The sequence below is a fragment of the Eptesicus fuscus genome, chromosome 5 (assembly GCF_027574615.1).
Source record: "Eptesicus fuscus isolate TK198812 chromosome 5, DD_ASM_mEF_20220401, whole genome shotgun sequence".
NCBI lineage: Eukaryota > Metazoa > Chordata > Mammalia > Chiroptera > Vespertilionidae > Eptesicus > Eptesicus fuscus.
Genome location: NC_072477.1, coordinates 94,393,576 through 94,415,977, shown reverse-complemented (window position 1 = coordinate 94,415,977; position 22,402 = coordinate 94,393,576). Strand labels below are relative to the sequence as shown.

Below are 22,402 nucleotides of genomic sequence, written 5' to 3'. Positions count from 1 at the left end.
GATGGTAGGACATTTCAGAGCAGAGCAGATGAGTAAATTATACAAATAATGCAATTATCTTAATCTTCTAGTATATGCATGAAGGCAATAAATGAGAGAAAACATAAATATTTATAAATCTATTATATACTGGGCAACACTAGTCTATTACCTTAGTGAATATAAATCAAAAGACTGATACTCTTGTTAAACTCTTCATATGTGCTTTGTCATCTTTGGCTCACTTGTCAAACTATCTTATATGATATACACTTTTGAAGGAGGATTATATGAGTTGAATTTTGTTCTCCCAAAAAGTTATGTTGAGTCCCAACCCCCACTATTTCAGGCTGTGACCGTAGTTGAGATAAGTTCTTTATGGAGATAATCAAGTTAAAACAAAATCATTAGGGTGGACCAATATGTCATTGGGTGAGGATTAAAACAAAAAATGGAGAGACATGGACATAGACACACACAGAGGGGAGGTAATGTGAGACAAATAGAGAGAACACGGTGTGAAGAAGGAGGATTGGAGTGATGCATTTATGAGCTAAGGAACACCTGGGACTACAGAGGCTATGACAGAGGTGTAGAAACAATTGCTTCCATAGAGCCTTCAAAGGGAGCATACCCTGGTGACAATCCTATATAATAAAAGCCTAATATGCAAATTGTCCCCTCGAGCTGTCGTTCAACTGGGGGTTCGACTGGGAGACCAGAAATTCAACCGCTTGCTATGACATGTGCTGATGACCAGGGGGCAGTGGTGCGGAACATGGCAGGTGTCAGCGACATGCTGCAACCTCTTGCGGGCTACCTGCGGATGGGGTGAACAGGATGGAGGTGCAGTGAGAATGTGAGGTGTCCACCAAGCTTGATCTCACTCCCCCTTGCTACCGTCCCCTGGGACGCCAGGGCTTGCTTGCTGGGAAAGCCCCCCTGCTCAGGTGCTGGGCACCCATGAGGAGCCCTCCCCACACCCACGTGACATCTTCCAGGTGAGCCGGGACGCAGCCACCGGGACTGCAGAGGCCAGGCAGGCTCCCCATGGGTTCATGTAGGAACCAATCTGTGAGGCTGGCCAGGAGAGAGTGCACTGCTTGCCTGGCTTCTGTGCGGCACCATCGGGCAGCCCAGAGGCCCATGCTGTGCCCCTACCCACAGCATCTCTGCGTGGGGACTCAGGCACTGTGACTCAGGTGGAGGGGGGCACATGGGGGCCTGGGGGACACATGGACCTGCCCTTCCACACCAGACGCTTGCACTTCAATCACTGACTAAGCCTAGGAACCAAACCTGTGCACGAATTTTGTGCACCAGGCCTCTAGTTTAATTATAAACTGCTTGCTTCAAGAGTTGTGTGACAATAAATTTCTGCTGTTTTAAGCCACCCAATTTGTGGTACTTCCAGCCCTAGGAAGCTAAAATAGAGGATAAATATGGAATTTTTAAAAATTGAAAATTCTGACAGAAAAAAATTGTTAAATATGCTGGTATCCTACAGACAATTAAGTGAATGAAAGTTGAAATCTAAAATTTTAAAACCAGGGAGGTCCGCTTCATTGCTTAAAAATAAATCCCACCTAAAGGTTGGCTAGTTTGCTGATCACTTGGTTATTTCTACAACATAATGCACAACCAAAATAAACAACAGCACAGAGATTTTAAGAACATTCCTACTGTGTCATCTCATGGTGCTGATAGAAGTTAAATTCAAGACGTTTTTGTTAAGGGGCACTAGTATCAGACTACATTTCCATGTGGATTTTAGCCAACAATCATAAATAATAGAGAACTTGCTCATAAACAATTCCAAAAGGCAGTGTGTCAGGCAGATGGTATTTTGGGGGTGGGGTGGGGGAGTTGAACATGAGAAGCATCATTGTGCCTTAAGTACGCTGGCCATCCTGAACTCACCATTAACTGAAACATCACTGGGGGTTATGGTTTTACTCAGCTCTCACATGAGTCCAAAGTTTTAATGCTTTAAACTTCTATGCTAAAGAAATTAACCTTTTAATGGCATCCAAGTTCTGAAGGAGAAAATCTTCTATAGATTTTGGGGACCCCAGGGAGGTAGGTACTGTCTCAACATTCGTGGATATTCACAAAAGGCTTTCATGTTTTGGCTCTTCATGAGGGTGCCAGGATGCTGGGTGCTAGAGAGGTGACCTGTGAGAATGGTGCAAATCTCACAGAGGATGTGTGCAACTTGTAAGGAAATCCTACTTTGTTAAAAATTCTGCAAGCAGTGATACTTAATCTCATTTGTCCAATCTAGGCACCCAAATCGCAACTCAGTGTTTAGAAAGTACAGACACAGTTAAGGGTCTCCACAAAAAATGTCTGGAAGTGACAAAGATAGCAACAGAGTTTGTTGAGAAGACAGCTCTCACTGCTCACATTAACCCACCAAGCACGTTACGACTTTTCCCCTCACTAGGAGCACAGGTAAGCTTTAACCAGTGGGCTGGCCCAGTGTGGATCCTTCCATGTGCTTCAGGGAAGTCTTGCCCCACTCAGACTAGTTTGTACTGAGATGGGGCTTTGATCTTCAGCACCAATATTACTGAATCTTAGATTTGGCTGCATTTTTTTTCCCATCTAGGATACACAGACACCCCTGGACCAAAATGCCATGAAGGACAGGAAGAGTCTTTGAGTTAGCTAAAGATACAAAGGAAGGCTTCATAACAGATTTATATACGGCCAAAATTTGAAAGACAACATAGAGAAACCAGTTGTATAAGGGTGGGGGTGTCAGAAATGACCTAACAAAATTTTAAACATTTTTATTGCAATTTAATTCACATGCCATAAAACTGGCCTACTTAAAAAGAAGACAGTTCAGTGTTTTTTAGTATTTTCAAAGTTGGGCAATTATTACCACAATATAAATTGATAACATTTTTATCATCTCAAAGGAGTGATGCATTTTTGCTCTTTCAAATTTCTTCCAATGTTATTTTTATAATAAAGAATCAAGGTGTAAAGACAAACTTTGATGTCTGCCACTGTGGGAAAGCTTTCCTTCGCTTGTGAAACAAACCACAAGTACATCCAAGTGTCTTTCATTTTTAATTTTATTAGTGAGAAGGTAAATAGGTACATGAAAATCTTCACAGATATCTACAAATGTACTTAAATAAAACAGGAAAAAGAAAAGAGTTGAAATAGGATTTTAGTGGTGACTAGTCCATATTGTGTACTTTCTGTATAAAAACCCCCAAGTTTATAAAACTTCATTTGCCCACTTTCCATGTCTTAAAATCCAGCTGCAAGAGTTTTCAAAGGGGTATCTAACACAGAGAGAGACTCTAAGACAAGCACGGCACATTCTGAGTTATGCAAGTGATTGGCAATCCTGTGACCAGAAGCAGATGTGCTCAGTGCGTGGGAAGAGGACTCTGCATGTAGAGGGGAGCCGAGGAACTGATGCCTGGAAAGTCCCCTGACCTCAGTGTCCCCCTTCTCCATCTGCTTCCACAGTCTAAGTGGGTGAGAGGGCGGGTGTGTGCTTGCCGGCCTCCGCGAAATGCCTGTAGGTAACAGTGCTCACCCTGTTCGAAGGGACTACTCTTGGCTGCGACCGTGTGGAAGGCAGAGTTGGCCTTTGAAACCCTCAGATCTTGCTCTGTTCCGGGCCCCAGACTTCTTAGGACCTCTGGTTTCCCCAGGTGTCTGTATGAGTGCTCGCACAGGGTCCTACATTTATCGAACCCTAAGAGTTCTGAGTTCCTTCACCAAGGTTGTTAGCTTAAAAGGCAATGGGTGGGTTTTCTCAGACACCTCTTAGGACCAAAAATCCTGAGGTGCTCATTTCTATTGGCTAAAATGGAGACCAGAGTTAAGGCATTATTTGGGGGCATAGAGTCCTGCCTGGAATCCCTCCAATCATATCCTGTAGATGGCTACTTCCCTAGTGTAAAGCCAATTCTAGACAACCGACACCTAAGACCAGAGGCTGGCGTGGGGCCCACAAACAGTCTGAGGCACGTGCGGTTCTCACCCACCGTCAGCCGCATACACTGGGAGCCAGACTTCATTCCTGACAGACTTGAAACCGCTACCATGACAGGATTTAATTCATAAGCGGGAAGAATATGAACTGCATCCGTGTCTTCTTCCATGTGCCTTTCATTTGGTCTCCAAAGAAATTCTGCAGCTACAGCCAAATGGCTTGTCTCCAGGTTAAGGCACGACAGAAACTTAATGTCTGTGAGTCTGGCTCTTCTTTCAAACAAAGTGTGATGTTGAAACTGGGATACAAGTTTTCCAATGGCTCTGAAAACTTAAGGTTTTGTTCTACCATTCTTAATATTCAGGTTATTAATTTAAAAATAACTAATGCCAGTGTAAACATGCTTTAGATACATAGGTCTATAAAATATTGCACATAAATATAAACTTTGTTCAGCATTTCTTCCTAGCAATTTTTCATTATTATAAAAAGGATACAAAGTTGTGCAGACTATATGAATTTGCCTGGTCAATTTTACTTCAAAAACGTTAATAGTACACATAATTATGGCTTATTTACAAGTTTTTGTGATGGTTAAATTCAAGATGATGGGAAAATAGCTTACATAAAGATACTTTTCCAAAGTCGTGTACTACAAAGATTATCAGTAAAAATGAGTAGTAAAGTTGGAATAGGCAGTTTTAAATAAAATCCTTGGGAATCCGTTTTCTAGGTTCATCTCACACCGGCATAACTTTGCATTTCCTTCCTATTTATGTGTAACATATCTTCTCTGTGTACATAATAAGTCTGAGATATAGTAGAGAAAATAGGTATTTAATCTGAAGTTAAATATTGGAGTTGCTTCTTATAGATATTAAAAATATGTTTACCCATATTGTTAAATTGTTTTTCAATTAACAAACTCTAGACATTTTTCATAATTACCATAACTTTTAAACACCACACAGCGTTGAGAGTAACTTGAAATGTGTGTATTGCTAATTAAGTAAGTGGAATGATTATTTTTTTAAATAAAAAGAACTATAAATGTAACTTTGCAAAGCTACATTAAGCAGATGTGAGTCCCTAAAAAAGTGTGAATACAAGTAATTTCAGGTGGAAGGCAGCAGAATATTAAGTGAAGCTATCTTCTAATACCAATTTGCTTTTCCTTAACATGACCTAAAAAGCTCTATTAAATGACTGATCTGCACACAATGGTTAACTTAGAAGGATTAAGAGAGTGATTTAGAAAACCAGCTGACCAAATCTTAATTCCCAAAGCCTCTACATGGCCAGAGAAACGGAAAATAAATAAATAAATTGTTATCCTTGCTTACAAGATTATCTTTGTCGTTTCAAAAGTACTTTCACAGTACCAACAACATATACTTGTCTCCCTGAGCCGTAGCATCATTAGAAATGTCTCTTTTCCATAGGGAGGTGTCAAATATTCTGTAGGATACAGTAGTGTTAGGAGGTTCGGTCCTAGTTCGTTCTCTAAATTCTATCATAATTCAGTCCTTTTGTCTTTGTGACTTAAGTTGGATTTACCTGGAAAGCATCCTTAGTTTCAGACCCATTTCAATGTGTCTGCCAAATACAGAATGGCCCAAGGGAAAGAAACCTTGCACGGTGGCTGTTTCTACAGAGGTGAGGATGTTTCCTTCCCGAAGGCTGGCGGGCTCCATGGCAATGTCTCCACAGGGTGGTGTCGATGAGGTGATAGTTCCCAGGCCTTTCCCTTTCCTAGGACACTGGCAGGTCCAGGAAAACCTTTGTTTAACCCTCATGTTCCTTCTTTTCTTTGAACAGGACCGTGTCAGAGTTTTGGGTCTTTGGTTTTTCCTTTTCAAGCACCAGGGGTTTTCTCATTTGTCAGCTGTTCCCTGTCATTCATATCATCTTGGGGGGGTCTTGATCTGTCAAAGAATCCGCACTACAGAAAAGAAAAATGGGCTATAAAAGCAAGTCCTTCTGGGAATTTGTGAAACCCCTTGTGCCAATAATGTTCACTTTATGTATTTGCTAAGGAACTTAGAGCTCTGTGGAGGTAATCTTCCTGATTCTCCAAATGAGGAGGTGAGAAAAAGAGTATTCTTAACCCCTAGAGGAATGCATTGCATTGGGCAGTGTTTGTGCCTCCCTGCTGCCTTGCCCTGATAGTGGGAGAATGTCCCTGTTTTATACAAATCAGTTATGGATCTTGCATCTTTCCCTGGGGTTACAGGACCTGGCCCAGTTTCTGGAGCCAGCAGCAGCACTAACTGCTGACCAGGGAAGGGAGAGTCACTCCTGAAATATAGCTTCCTCAGGATGGATCACAGGAGGAAGTGAGGGGATCCTGGGGTACCCCTCTGCTCTTGGTAGGACATATAGTATATAGAGGGAAATCTATTTTAATCCAAGAACATCTTAGGACCTTTACAAAGATTAACCAGGAACTCCGGGAAGAGGTGATTCTAGAATGTTCATCCCCCTGAATTTCCAATTAGTATTTGGTCTAGGCGAAACTGCCTACAAACCTGGAACCTCAGTTTGTGTTTATTGTTTCTTCCTTAGAAACCCAACCCACTGGGTTTGGCTTATAACTATCAAGTCGTCTTTCTTTCGTAGGACTAGCACAATGTTCTGTCAATTGGTAGGTATAACTATAACACTATGGAAATACAGTTACTGTAAATAACAGAATAACACAAAAGCCTATTTGTAAAGGTGTGCAAGACTAAATGGGCTCAGGATGGCACAAAACAACTGATACAGATCAGAAACGCCATTTTTTAACTTAAAAGGCAAGGTTTTCCTGGTTTAAAGGTCTCTTAAGCATTCTGCATATTATTTTTAAATAAAAACAGACTATGATTTTTGGAGAAATGCAACAATAGTGGTTAAGTAAGATGTGACTGGGTTAATTATTCTGACAGTCTTGTAATCCTGACATTGTTTCTCTTTTGGAATGGAAAGCTCTGTGAAACTTGGTAATCATGTTTGTTTTGGGGCCAGAAATTAATTTCTATTGTAGATTTTTAGAACAAACTTTAGTATAACACATGAAAGAGTAAATTAAGGCTTCCTAATGGAGACAAACTAATTGGCAAGATTAAAAAAAAAAAACCAAGTCCAAGAATATTATAACATGCATGATCTATTTGCCCTACTTGATAGTCCAAGTACCAATTAATTACTATATTAATTACATCTGTGTAGTGCTTATAAAGAAAAATCTCAAAGGATTGTTAATAGGACCATTTAAATAAAAAGCTTAAGATCTTGGTTAATTAAACAAGAAAAAGAAGGCTTCATAATAACATTTTTACTTCAAGCATATTGGAAAAAAGTTAATAAAGTCTAATACTCTCTATATTTATTTATAAGAGAGCTCAAGATAAAAGCAACATTCAACACCTCCAGTCTTCTTAAATGTCAGTTACACAAGGGTACTGTTTGCCAAAGCAAACAAGAGACAAGGTTTCTTTTATGTTTTTTAGACTGTTAAAAAACCCCAAATCACACCTCTAGCATTATCTTTTTAAATCCCTAGATATATCCTTCTAAATCCCTTCAGTGGCCTCTCTACTAAAAAAAAGGAAAATAAAATAAAGAAACTTACCTTCCATAAAGCCAAAGTCAAAATGGCCAGAACCAATAATCCAAGAAGTATCGCTAGTATTATCACCCACAATGGGATTGAGAAGGAAACATTTGGTGTGGCCCAAATAACTGATGTCTTAATCTGAAATGAAAAATAAAGCAAATGAGCTCTACTTTGAAAACTCTTTGGTGAAATAAAGCAGTAGTTACCAATATAATATTGGGAGTAGTTCTGAAAGGATCCATATAGTAATTGAAAGCATCCTAGTTAGAGGCTGGAGGGGCTATTGCACTTGAACATGTATCTTAAAAACTCATATAATTTCTCATGTCTCCCAGGTTGGGTGAAAAGCCAATTACAGATATCTTGTAGATGTTTGGCTTATAACAGCACAGAAACCCTAAAATAGAATTGAGTTGGACCAGGAACCAACAAGGTGGAAAGGAATGACCTTAAATTGGGCTGTAACTGTTATAAAAACAATGGCTAAAAGTAGACCCTACAAAAGATCAAGTCTGTCCACTTAAGTTTCTCCACCAAACTGAGCTAACCTCTCCAAGAGGTGAGCTTGTGCACAACCACAGACTGTTGGATGTGCAGGAAGGTTAGCAATCATCTCACCCAACTCCTCACTTTACTAACGAGAAAAAATGAGTCCCACAGGGCTGACTCATAGAGCTAATCAATGTCAGTGCCTCTTTATCTCCAGGTTCTGTGCTCTATCAAAGGACAGCCAGAGTGTGAGGCTAGCCATCTTGCATTTGATGGAAGTAACTACAGTAAGCAGAGTGAACGGTGATGCTGTGGAGCTGCCTTCAAACCTATCTCCAATTTTCAGATACTATTAGAACTCATTTCGTTCCCAGTGTTGCAAGGAAACTTGGAGTGAAATGAGGACTTCTCAGCAGGCCTGCCCGCTCAGTTGTCTGTGAACGACCCCTGCCTCCCAAAATGGGCAGAAGCAGCAGCAGACCCCCAAACAAAACCACCACACCGCTAACACCTTTCGTCAAGGAAAAGAGAATAAATATGTTCTTGGATCCAAAACGTTCTTCACCAAGGAGGCCCATCTGGTTACAGATAGAAGCAAGCACTGCCTCAGCTAAACTGGTTGAAGTGATCCCTGGCAACTTGTCAAGTTGGTTGGAAGGCTCATGAGTCCAGTCCTGACACACGCTCAAGAACTCAAGGCCACAATTCCCTGATCCACCGGTCAGGAGAGGATGAATTCATGATGAAGGTTGCTGGGCTCTCAAACTTTCCCTGGCTGGAAACATATGGATGTCTTCATAGCCTGCACTCTGGTGTTGGGCCCTGACTCTGCTCACTTCTTTGCTTCTGCTTCTTAACTAGGTCTGAGCATCCTGTCTATGCTCTTCTCAGCTTGTCAGGGTTTTATTGCTCCTTTCATCTTGGCTCACTTCCTCTATGCATCAGACATACTGATGACTTAATTCACTGAGTTCTCCAAACCTAAATATCATTTATATTTAGAGCAAACAACAGAATCGACTGGAGTGAAACTGCTAGTCATTCCACATGGACGATGGTGCCAAGGACCAGATACGTGCTCTCAGAGAAAAAGGCTGGCCAAGGCCTACTCACGGTTACTCATGACCTTTTTGCCTTTGACTGTTAGCTGTCCTTGCCAGTATTGTCCCGATTTCATCAAGCACATCAGTAGAAGTGCAACATTCCATGATCACCATGGCATTACCTTTACCCGGCTTGCCACAGTTTAAGGACGGGCACATGGTACTGAGGAAATGCATTACAAGGGCTCAAAGCAGTCACCGTGTCCCTGGCTTCTGCAGCCTAATTAATTTATCTAAAAACTATCCTTCCATGTGTCCTGCATGAGCGAGTCAGGGACTAGATCACTTCTTAATTCTTTTTATATCCTGCTCCCTTATGAATTCCATCTGATGACATATATGAACTCAGCATACAGTCCTAACATGTGAGGTGCTCGGAGAAAGGGCATGCAGTCGCATTTTAAAATGACCCCAAGGCCACTGGGAGCAGACTGACTGCGTTTTGGTAATGAGAACGTCAGAATTTTGGACCTGAAAAGGACGGTAGGGATCATGAGTTCCCAAGCTGGTTACATTGCCCCGGGGGGAGAGAAAATCTGGAGCCACGTAAAATTCTGAGGTTTCTTGGGTTCTTTTCCTCCATAAGCTCTAAGTCCATGGAGGAAATACAGTTTCAGTCTATACTTTGTGTGTGTGTGTTAGAGATTGCCTAAATTATCTAATTTACATTAAGATAAGCAACAATGCTTCTCCATTTTCCATCCCGATTTACCTAATTTCTTAAGTCACCTCCCACTGTTTCATGTTAAACATAGGAAACAGTCCCAGTTTTGTAAGTAAAAAAAGAAGAAAGCTAAAGGAATTGAAATAAAGGCTATAGAATGTTCACATTTTTAGTTTAATTAAAACAAATGGAATGGAATGAAAGAATAGTCACCAACTACTTTGCTGGGGTTTTTGGCCAGTTGATTATTGCAGGTTGGGATGTAGTATCTTTAAATTTGGTCTGCCCGTAGAAAGGAGCAGGGAGGTCACTTACAAAGAACTAATAATGATATCTGAAGGTTTTTTTTTTTCCAGAAGTGATTGAAAAGTAGGAATAAAACATCAAGTTGAACAGGATATGCTTAGTAGGGTCTCTTGAAGCAGGAAACAGCTTTACAGGGGTCATTACAAAATCGACTGGTTTTTTTGTTTGCATTCACTTCTTAAGGTTATGACAGCAGCGTCTTTAAAAAGTCCACGTAGAGGATCACTAGTGTCCCTTTCGGTTCCAAAATTCTGAAATTCTCAGCACCACACTGTTGTCAGCCTGCTGCCAGTAACAAACACACATCATAGTCTTTCTCTGAACACTTTAAATGTTAGGTGTACATATGTTGTATATATTTCCTATATGTCATTGACTACGAGGAAAAGACACAAAGAATTTTTAAACCAGGTGAACTGGAGTGACTTTGCTCCTGCACTTGCACCCTGCTCCCCTGGCAGGCTGCCTTTAAGACATCCATGTGGCACTGAGCTGCCCAAGCTTCTCCATCTAAATGGATGCAGCTTCAGAGCGGCCAGGTGCGGCTCAGTGGCTGAGCATCGACCTATGAACCAGGAGATCAAGGTTCCATTCCTGGTCAGGGCACATGCCGGTGTTGCAGGCTCCATCCCCAGTAGGGGGCGTGCAGGGGGCAGTCAATTAATGATTCTCATCGATGTTTCTGTGTCTCTATCCATCTATCTTTCTCTCCCTCTAAAAATCAATAAAAACGTATTTAATAAACAAATAAATAAATAAATGGGTACAGCTTCAGGGACCTTCCTTGGCCCCAGCTGTTTTTCTAAACTTACCCAGGCTTTTCACTTGCATAGTCAAGACATCCCTACGGTATGGAGAGTGAAAAACAGAAAACCAGCAATAGTGCCCAGAGCTTTCTTCAGCTTTCCAGTGCAGAGGAGCAGACGAGAGTCACACGTGGCACACCACGGGGAGAGTCACATGTCTCGAAAGGACAGGTCCTTCAGAGAACACACTGATTCGGGGCTCATGTGACATGCCACATCTGCAAGTGGCAAGGGGGCATTTCTTTTGCAGGAGGAGGCAGGTAAAGCAAAAACTTGATGTTCTGTAAACATAAACTAGAAACTTGAGCTGCAAGGCAAGCTAAAAAGGAAAAGCCTTAATTGATCATATTTATGGGGCCGAAATTTATTTAACTGTTGTGGAAATTATAGAAGCGTTTTGGGAAAGCTTGGCAATTATATACATGTTGAAAAAACACCAAACCATTTGTTAGTTCTAATACTGATGCTTTTCTTGCAGCTTCTTTTTTTAAAATATATTTTATTGATTTTTTACAGAGAGGAAGAGAGAGGGATAGAGAGCCAGAAACATCAATGAGAGAGAAACATCAATCAGCTGCCTCTTGCACCCCCCCCCCCCACTGGGGATGTGCCCGCAACCAAGGCACATGCCCTTGACAAGAATCGAACCTGGGACCCTTCAGTCCGCAGGCCGACGCTCTATCCACTGAGCCAAACCAGTTTCGGCTCTTGCAGCTTCTTTTGACAAGCCCACCAGAAGCTTACATTGTCCATTGGATAATAAAGAATGAGAAAAACAGGTCTTAATTTTTAGAGTTTCTAATGACTAATCCCTGACTTGTAGTAAGAATTTTTCATTCATTTGAAAGTAGATTTATTAAATACCCCATGTTCTCTGAAGCTCTGTGGGTCTTCTCATCAGCTCCAAGCTGGAACCTTCTATAACCCTGCTCTACACTGCTGTCCAATAGAAATATAATGCAAGCCTAATTTAAAATTTTTAAATTAAAAATTTTCTAGTAGCCACATTAAAAAAGCAAAACAAGAGAAAAGAGCCCTGGCCAATGTGGCTCAGTTGGTTGGATGTCGTCCCACACATGGATAGATCACCGGTTGGATTCTTGGTTAGGGCACATAACAGGTTGCAGATTCGATCCCCGGTATGGTTGAATGCAGGAAGGCAACCGATCAGTGTTTCTCTCTTACTAGTACATGGATGTTTCTCTCTCTCCCCCTCTCCCTTCCTCTCTCTAAAAAACAATAAAAAATAGTTTAAAAAGAATGATGAGGCATTAATTTTAATATATGCTTTATTTGACCCTAAATATCAAAACTATTATTTCATCATGTAGTTAATCTAAAAATATTCATGAGATTTTTATATTTTTTGTTTTTACTAACTGCAAAATCCCGTGTATATTTAATAGTTGTAGCACATGACAATTTTCAATAGTTAAAGTGAAATACAGTCTTACCCAAACAAGAAAGCTGTGTTTAAAGGAAAAAATATCTAATACAACTGCAGTTTTAAATTTACATTTAAATGAGTTAAAAAGAAATAAACCTATGAGTTCAGGTCCTCAGTCACACTAGCTATGTTTCAGGTACTCAGTACCCACGTGTGGCTAGTAGCTACCACACAGACTACGCGGCTCTGGAACATCCTGGATAGTTTCACACAAGCTGTGATTCACTTTACCCAAGCCTAAGACGCTTTCACCGGGAAGGTGTTCCCAAGGCAGGAGATGGGATGTACTTAGGACCAAAGGTTTTCCTTAAGAACGTGGGCTTGTGATTACTTATTTTCAGTGCTTTAAGAAAGAAAGCAATACTGAGTAACCAAAGTACTGAAAATTTAGGGAGAAAAATTGCATTGCATGCCAGCTAATCCTCAAACCATTTTAATTCACTTTTATGTACCAAGAACCTTGTAGCTATTTAAGGAAACAGTATAAAGTTTTAACAATTCACTTATTATAATTATCTGCAATTTTAGGAAGTGGGACCCATAAATTGTAAGTGGTTTAGATTTTCTTCAAGTGATGCTAAGTAGGGAACATCTAATCTTACCTTCATCATGTCGTAAATCTTATTGTTCTTTATTATGGTTGAAAGACCATAAATAAATCTTTAATATGCCTACATTTTCTCACTGACACATGATGTATTTTTGTAAGTTTTGACAAAAATAGCAAGGTAGAAGGAAAAGGACTCCCTTGTATTATGCAACTGTAATTAATGTTGACATCTGTATTTATGTATCACAAAATCTTGTGTAAACATACTGCACTGAGGTCACAAGGATGTTTTAAATAAATGTACCAAGACACCCTACCTACAATGCCATTTTAACATAAGGTGGACCAGCTGAACACACATTTTAACAACATTTAAATAGCCCCTGTGCCAAGTAGTGCCTAGCATAAGTTCAAACTCCAAACAATTGTTTAACATAAGAATTCCACTTTAAGCGGCTAAAGCTTTGCGAACAATTCTAAAAATCAAATGTATTCACAGTTCATGGTTGGGTTTTTAAGTAAGAATTTTCGTAACATACTTTATAATAGCCACCTTTGGAATTTGGCTTTAGTCACACGGAACACAAATATTAAAATTAATTGGTACACCAACAAAAAAGTGTTCAAATAGCAGGGGCTTTTTTTGTGCGTGCCGTAATGAGCCAGCGCTCAGTCCTATCCCTCTGCTTCACGCAGCCTTTCCTTCCCCTCGGGACACGACAAGTATGACGTCGCGTGTGGAGTTCATTTTTACCAACACCCTGCAAGCAGCAGACGGGGACTGCCATTTCTTCACTATGTAAAGCTTGTAGAAGCCTCAAGAGATGTTTGAATTATGACCATGTTGAAAGGGAGTATAAACAAGCTAGTCATCCCACACAAGGGCCTAGGAAAACAGCCGAATATTCTCTAGTCTCAGGACGACGGAAGGAGGAACCGAGAGACTCTCCCCAGTGGCAGAGCTGGGATCGGAGCTCCGATGATTTTCAGGCTACCGACTGCAATGAGTTCTACCACCTTAAAGCAATTCTCTCCCTCTGGGGTCTTTTCAAGATAAGAATGACAGGAACGCACTATAGAATATGTCCGAATGTTTTTCCAATTACAGTGAAGTTGTCACTTAACATCACGGACAGATTCTGTGACTTTAAGTAAACTGATATAATGAAACCAATGTTACCATAGGCTAAGTTCCTAAGGCATCTCATCAACGTCGTAACTAAATTACGGTGAACAAAACGATGTTATTCTAGGACCTGCTGGTACCATTACCTAAATAGTGTAGTAAATCATCCACATCAGATAACAAGACTGGTTTTTAAACGCAGTAACAAGGGTGGTGGGGGTGGAGGAAGCATGCATCTGATCGTTTTGTGGGTCTTCTGAGATGAGTTGAGAACAGCAGGCTGTCACCTGTGGCCAGCACAGGAAGACTCAATACTGTTGATGGAATCAACTGTAACATATGTTTCTGTTAATGAACATGTGCTCAGAGACAACAAAAGGGCCCAGATTTATCTCCCTTAGAGCTACAGGCCTTTGAACCACTCTGGATGAACATTCTAAATTAAAAACCCAAAGCCTCTATTTTCTAAGTTGAACATAAATCCAGACTATAACAGACTTCTCATGAAAGAGAGGTGAACTAAATGAAGAAAGATGTGGCAGTGCTTGCTTTAAAATGCCACCAAAGTTTACTGAAATAGTTTGACTCTGAAAATCTATTGACATTTCCAATATTGGGGAGGGCGGGTTACTATTATTGAGAATGGAGACTGACCTTGTTCGGGATACTATGAGGGAGTTTTATACACATAATTTTATTAATTGTCTCAAAATTCTTTCTGTTTATGGGTAACAGCTTCAGCAAAGTAGAGTGACTTCCTGATGGTTTTCTAAGTAGAGGGATGTGGATCCAGGAGAAAGCCCAGGAAACTGCATTTTCCTCTGTGCCGCCTGCCTGTGCTGGAGGTTCTCAATCCTAGTTTCACTGCAGAATTGCCACTTGTAGATCTTTTAAAGCACAGTGTCCAAGCCCCGCTTCAGGCACACTTAATCCTGACATTCGAGGTAAAGACTTAGCACGCATATATTTATTTAAAGTTGCATGAGTGATGATTCTTTTGAATACTTAGGGTTAAAAATCACTAATCAATGGGTGAATTTAATTTAAATTACTAAAAGTAGTTAGGCTAGAAAGTTTAAGTATTACAATTACCTTGGAAGACCTATGCTGGTAAGAAATTGTGGTAGTATCAATTTATATATCATCCAAAGCAGTGCTTCTCAAATTTTACTGTGAACATGATACCCTGATGCTTTTGGTGAAATGCAGGTCTGCAGTGAGGCCTGTTTCTGCATTTCTAACAATTTCCTAGGTGATGTTGGGGCTGTTGGTTTGTAAACCGCACTTTGAGGAACAAGGATCTGGGGACCAGAGTTCAAGTGGGGGTGGCGAATGTCTATGGATGACCAAGAGATGAAGGTTAAAATCTTAATACTGCTTCCGGCAGCCCTAGCTGTGATCACTCTCACTGTGAAGGCAGAGCTTTGGTGACCGTGTCTGCTCAGCCTCTCACCCCGTCTCCCCTCCGCCCTGCACGGCCTGCCAGGTTGCTGATGATGTCAGCTGTTGTGCTCTGACAGATATTAAGGGGTCAGTAATGTTTAATAGCCTCAATTTTTAAAAATAAAATTTTGTTCAAATGAAGTTCATAGTATACCTTTTCCCCCAAGGAGAAAATTGCGGTTCTCTACATAGAAAGGAAAGATTACTGTCTCCTGTCAGGCAGCTGGTCTTTGGCAACTGTCCCTAAGGAAGAGACTCGTCCCTCCCTACTCACTCATGTTAAAATTAAGCAATTAGTACAATTTCATTATAATGATCATTGCTGTCTGGACTTCTTCGAAACAAAATGGCTTGATTGAAAATGACATTAGTCCTGCCCTGTGATTTTTTTGGGGGTGGTGGTGGTGGTGGTAGAAAGTTATATTAAAAGGTTAAAATTTGATCAAATGACACTAAGTAATTTCCAGACTGAAATAAGAAAACAGTGATCTGAAGGGGAAATTGTTCTCAAGTCAATGTAATAAGCACTTAAACCTAGTACAAGCCAGAACAGTGATTTAAAAAAACAATATTTAAATGAAATTATTTGTGCCTCTGTATTTTTAGATACTTACTGCTATGCTTCCCTCTGGGAGTTTTGCTGGCTGGTCTTTATAAGGCATCTTCTTAACTTCAAAGGACACCAGGGATGCAAGAGAATAGGGATCATTCTTTCTCTGCAATTAAAAATATTTAAATGTATATCATATAAAGCTTCTACTGGCAGCCACCCAATTGTTTTCGGTATTTTCCATTTCCAAAGCAAAATGTCCTCCCCCTTTCTTCTTTTTCTTTTACTTTCCCCCCATCCATTCATCCATCACTCACCTGACATCCATCCATCATCTACCCATCATTCATGCAGACATCCATCCATCCATCATCCATTCAAATATCCATCTATCATCTATCCATCATCCATTCATCATCATCCAATTGTCTATCCATCAACCATTCATCCTCTTCTTATTTTTTTAAATTGTCTTATTAACAAAAGACTTGGTACAATAAAGTTAAAATAAAAAACAGAAAATCAGAGTCCTAAAAAGGAGTAAGCACAGCCATTTACATAGCTGATGTGAGGGAAAAACAAAGAGGAAACATAGTGGGCTAAAAAATTATTGTTAGAGAGGAAAATACCTTAGGGGAAAGACTAGTACTAAGTTATTAATAAATTTATCACATTTCATCTTATACAGAAGACCCAGAGCACTGACTCTCAGTCTGGGCACCATTAAGATTTTAGGCTGGTCAAGGGGCTGTCCTGTGCAGTGTAGGATGTTCAGCAGCATCCCTGGCTTCTACCCACTAGAGGCCAGGAGCACCTCTCCCTCCCCTAGTTGTGACAACCAAAAATGTCAACCAAAAATGTCTCTAATTATTGCAAAATCCCCCTAGTTATGAGCCACAGACCTAGAGCCATATAGTGTTTTTGACAGAACTTTTCAGCAAAAGTCCTTTTTGTTTAATTAGTTCTCATACTAACTGTTGATTAAAGTCAAAGGAAAATATTTAAGAGTAAGTCAAGAAAGGACATTCTGAGAACTTAGGCTTCTGTGCTTCTCTACTTAACTTGAGACAGTGATTAGATTTACTCAGTGGTGGCCAGTGGCTGGCTCATATGGCTCTTGAGAAATTGTTAAAGTTTCAGGAATTATGAGGAACAGTTATTAAATAGAACCATTACTAAAATGTAAATTATATATACATAAAATTCTGTCAATTATGTATTTTTAAAGGTAATACATACTGAAAACTCAGTACTTTTAATTATTTTATTACATTTTACTATTATCTACATATTATTTATGTCTATTATATCTGAAGGGGAAAGACTCTGTGATGGTGAGCTACAGTGCATCTTTTTCCAACTCCATATTCAGCAATGTCATGTTAGCAGCTTGAAATCAGCCACGGGGAATAATATTTACACCTGGAAATCAGTGAATGCAGACTGGTGCAGCCACTGTGGAAAGCAGTATAGAGTTACCTCAAAAAATTAAAAATGGAATTGCCTTATGATCCAGGGATTCTACTTCTGGGAATTTATCCGAAGAAACCCGAAACACTAATTCAAAAGAATATATGCACCCCTATGTTCATTGCAGTGTTATTTACAATAGCTAAGATCTGGAATCAGCCCAAGTGCCTGTAAGTAGATGAGTGGATAAAAAAGCTGTGGTACATTTACACAATGGAATACTACTTTGTTAAAAAAAAAAAAAGAAGAAGAAGAAGAAAATCATACCCTTTGCAACAGCATAGATGGACCTGGAGAGTATTATGCTAAGTGAAATAAGCCAGTCAGAGAAAGACAAACACTATATGATTTCACTCATATGTGGAATCTAGTGAAAAAAATAAACTAACAAACAAAATAGAAACAGACTCAGAGATAGAGAACAGACTGACAGCTGTCAGAGGGGAAGGGTGTTGTGGGGCTGCATGAAAAAAATAAAGGGATTAAGCAAAAAAAAAAAAAAAAAATCTCATAGATACAGACAACAGTATGGTGATTACCAGAGGGAAGGAGGACATGGATAAGGTAGTGAGGGTAAAGGGAGGGATAAATGGTGATGGAAGGAGACTTGACTTAGGGTAGTGAACACACAATACAATATACAAATGATATATTATAGAACTGTACACCAGAAACCTATATGCTTTTATTAACCAATGTCACCCCAACAAAATCCAACAAAAAGTAACATAGATAGAATGCTGAAATGAAAAAATAATAAAAACAATTTTAAAATAGAAAATATTTTGAAATTAAATCTAAAAATTGTAAACATAGAAAATGTTTAAGAATTTAAAAATCATTTTTAAAAAATAAGCTTGGTGCTGAGCTTGTGAGAAGAGGTTCTCTGTGAGTGGTGTGTATGTGCTTCAGTGTTTTCTATCACCTGGAGAAATGTCTTGGCCCATAACCGTGATCTGACTTTCAGGACTGCACTTTCTCCTCCTTCTAGTCGTCCCACTGCACAGGAGATCTGTAAGCACTTGATATTTGTGCAATTCTGCAAAAAACAATAGCAACTTTAGCAAATTGGCATCTTTAAATTGTGGTAGAGAGTCAACACTGAAGTCAATTTGTTCATACCTTATTTCCTCAGAAGTCATCATCTAATCCATAAATTATTAATTTAAATGAAGAACAAATACATTAAAACAACCAAAAAAAAACAAAAAACAAAACCACAGTTTGGTATCCGTGATGCATCAACTTCAGTGGTAACATAGAGATAAAATGGAACATAAATACAACATAAAATTGAAGTTCTTTTCTAAAGACTTAAAACTAACTTCTTGTAGAAGCAACTGAATTGTTCTCTTTCATTTTAATAGAACTCAGGAAGACATTTCTTTTTTAAAAATATTTTTTTAATTAATTTCAGAGAGTAAGAGAGAGAGAGAGAGAAACATCAATGATGAGAGAGAATCATTGATCGACTGCCTCCTGCATGCCCCACACTGGGGAACGAGCCACAACCCGGGTATGTGCCTTGACCAGGAATCAAACCGTGACTTCCTGGTTCATAGATTGACGCTCAACCACTGAGCCATGCTGGTTGGGCAGGAAGACATTTCTTATGGACATTCACAGCACCTGAGCCTGGACTAAGCAAAGTCCTGAAATGGCTTTTGAGGAAGGTACCTGAGTCCATATTATCTCAAAGTCCCAAAGTTACTAGCCCATTGACAAGCATTTGTTCTATAACATTCTTCTTTCTATCTAAATTACTTCCTGGTTATAAAGCAGGATATTCTGAGAGTTCCATCCATTAAGTTGTTTTTAAACTAGTTTGTTGGGTCGTCCAACTTCTAATGGATAACCTTTAATATATAAAATGCATGTTCCTGGAAAGTATTCATTATGATGACATTCTACCTATCAAATCATGCTTTCTGATTGGATTACATTTTCCATATTCCCATGTACAGATTATACTTCCTGAATTATACTCACTGATTTGAATTTATTGTGTGGGCTATGGTTTATTTTTTATGTCTCAAGCACTGGGCACTAGCCTATGGATGTTCAATATTGGATACTGTGTGAAGTAGTTGACTAACGCATTTCACATTAGTGAAATCGATAAAATACAGAGTAGCCTGAGGAACATATTACTATGAAAATCTTTTTCAAGACCCTCATAATTCTATAAAAGCCAAGCAATAAGAAACGTGTATCTGATAAACCCCAATAAGGTTAGATTTCTTCATAATGTTTCCAAATACAGGCTGCTGGGCTGCTCTTGTTCTACCAGAGTTGGACACTTAGGTGTTTGGGTCTTGGCCAGGTTGAGAGAAACCAGGGAAGGTGATGGTTTTAGAAAGTGGTCAAGAGTGTCAAGTGCTGTCCTGGCCAGTGTGGCTCAGTTGGTTAGGCATCGTCCCATGCATTGAAAGGTTGCCGGTTTGATTCCTGTCAGGGCATGTGACTGGGTCACAGCCTTGACCCCCAGTTGGGGGCATGCAGGAGGCAGCCAATCAATGTTTCGCTCTCACATCGATGTTTCTCTCTCTCCCTCTCTAAAAATAAAATTTTTAAAAATCTATAAAAAAAAGAGTATCAAGTGCTAAACAGGACTAAGAAAGATAAAGTTTCTATAAACTGAGTAGTTAAAGGAGGAGGAGGAGGAGATGAGGGCGATAGCTGCAAAAGCAGCAGGAGCCTGAGATGAGAAAGGCAAGGACAATTCTTAAGTAGAGGAGAAATTCTATCTCAGGGTTACAGATACAGATTTTTCCTATGCAAATTGGAAATTATGATCCCAACACAGGATGTTGGCATTTTGCACTTTCAAATTCCTAATCAGAAATGTGATTCAGTAAGTTGTTTTTGACTAAACAAAAACTGTAGGAGGTCTTATTTAGCTTTTGATTTCAGAATAAACTTTGCATAATCACTTTCTATCCAGAATTATTTTGACTCGAGGACATGGGCAAGCATATCATTTACAACTTTTGAACCAATAAGAGAGAACAGGAATAAAACACAGTTTAACAAAATCAGACGTTGAAATCAAGGATTGCCTTGCTCTCATCTGCAAGTAACACGTTTCTATGATATTTAGAGGTTAGAAATCATCTTGCATTAAAAATCTTTAAAGAGAAAGAAGAAAAAAATCTGACCCCATCACACAAGGGCATATAATTTTTCAAAAGAATATTAGTTATTGATATCCACTGCCTTTATATACTCATGAGACACTCGCTGAAGTGGAAACTCAAAAATACAGCTGAATCTTGATTTTCCAAATTCTTGGTCCCCAGAGATTTGAACCTTGGTTCGCCAGAGGGCTTTCCCCTTGGGACTGCACATTAGAATTCTATAGATGTCAATCATTTCCTTTTTTGTTTATTTAAAAAATATTTTAATGAGGAATAAGTGATATGTTACATATTAGCTTCAGATGAACAACATAATGATTTGATATTTGTATATATTGCAAAATAATCACCACAATAAGACTAGTTAACATCTGTTTCCATACAAAATTACACATTTTTTCTTGTGATGAGTACTTGTAAGATTTACTTGCTTACAGCTTTCAAATATACCATATGGTATTATTAACTATAGTCACCATGCTATAATTACATTCTCAGGACTTAAATCATTGCTTTGTGTTCTATTCCTTCTGGAAGCCTTTTAAAAATGATACTATTTAGAATTTTATTAAATTATTTTAAACTCAATAGCATATCAATTCCCTATTCTTACGTTTTTCAAAACGTTACAGTGTCATAAAAATGTACAGGGACTCGAATCATATAATCTGCCAACTGCCATATAGCTTTTGTCATGTAATTTCAGGTTCTTCTAGTATAATAAACATTCTTCTCTTGACTTAAGTTTAACTAATCAAGTTAGACTTGCTCATTGTACTTTCAGTCCATTTCCATGTTTTAAACTTTTTACATTGTCAAGATGAAATAAATGAATGCCAGAGCATATTCAAGACATACATTTTTAAAAGCACCCATTTATCCCCTCTTAAGTGTATAGGTCAGTGGCGTTAACATTCACATTGGAACAAGTGGAAGAATTGAATCAAAAATGCTGATTCAGGAATGCTGTCCACAGTTTTATTAAGTGCTGACTCAGCTCAGACTAGATCAACCACAGACCTCAGTGCTAAGATACAGTTTTTTGGCCCAGGAAACCTGAATGCACCATTCTCAGCTGAGATTCAGGGGCAGGGGCTCACTTAAAACTCTCACCAGTGTAGTGTCTGGGGACAGGCTAACAACCAAATCTTTATGTTCTTGAAATACATTAACGGTCACATTTTATGTTTTCATCGCTACTTCTCCAATGTGGCCTCCATGGCAGGTTTAGAAGAATGAAAATGCTACATTGCAAATACTCATTAGTCCTCACAGAAAAGTCACTTTCATTTCTCGCAATACGTGCTGACAAAAAATGTTAGGCATATCTGAGCATTAGAGGATGAAAACCAGTACTTGAAGTTGAAGCCATCTGTGCTGGGAATTCTGTCCAGTCCAACCTTCCCTCGGTGTGTGCTCGGACGGGACTCACCAGGATTTTTGCGGGGCTCTGTCTGCGGAGCTCCGGCACCGGCACCGGCACCGGCACGTCTCTTTTCCTGACAAGGTGAGGGATGGTTGAGTTTTGCAAAAAGGCGCTCAGTTCAGGGGTGTCCTTTGGGGGAGCAGCAAGCTGTAAACAGAAAGCAAGAGATCACGTACAATCACATTAACACTTGTTACCCAGCCTCGAACTGTAGGCAATTTTTTTCACAACTGGATGTGATTCACATTAGAATTCAGACATGCTTTCTTTTACCAGCAGCATTTCCAGCAGCAAAGTGAACCCCGTTCATAAGGAGCAACTTTCCATTCTCCAGTTACAGGAAT

General features: G+C 39.5%; 1 protein-coding gene across 1 annotated transcript in view; it reads right to left on the bottom strand.

Annotated features, from left to right (window-relative positions):
* Positions 1-3,047: 3,047 nt before the first annotated feature.
* The window catches only part of ITGA8 (integrin subunit alpha 8), a 204,212-nt gene continuing 184,857 nt past the window's right edge, over positions 3,048-22,402 (bottom strand). Inside the window, exons 26-30 of the mRNA XM_008150418.3 lie at positions 22,065-22,205; positions 18,421-18,534; positions 16,090-16,191; positions 7,557-7,679; positions 3,048-5,885 (exon numbers count right to left, since the gene is read on the bottom strand). Coding sequence (XP_008148640.2) covers positions 5,799-5,885; positions 7,557-7,679; positions 16,090-16,191; positions 18,421-18,534; positions 22,065-22,205 — 567 coding nt within the window. The 3' untranslated portion in view covers positions 3,048-5,798. The remainder of the gene's footprint in view (positions 5,886-7,556; positions 7,680-16,089; positions 16,192-18,420; positions 18,535-22,064; positions 22,206-22,402) is intronic.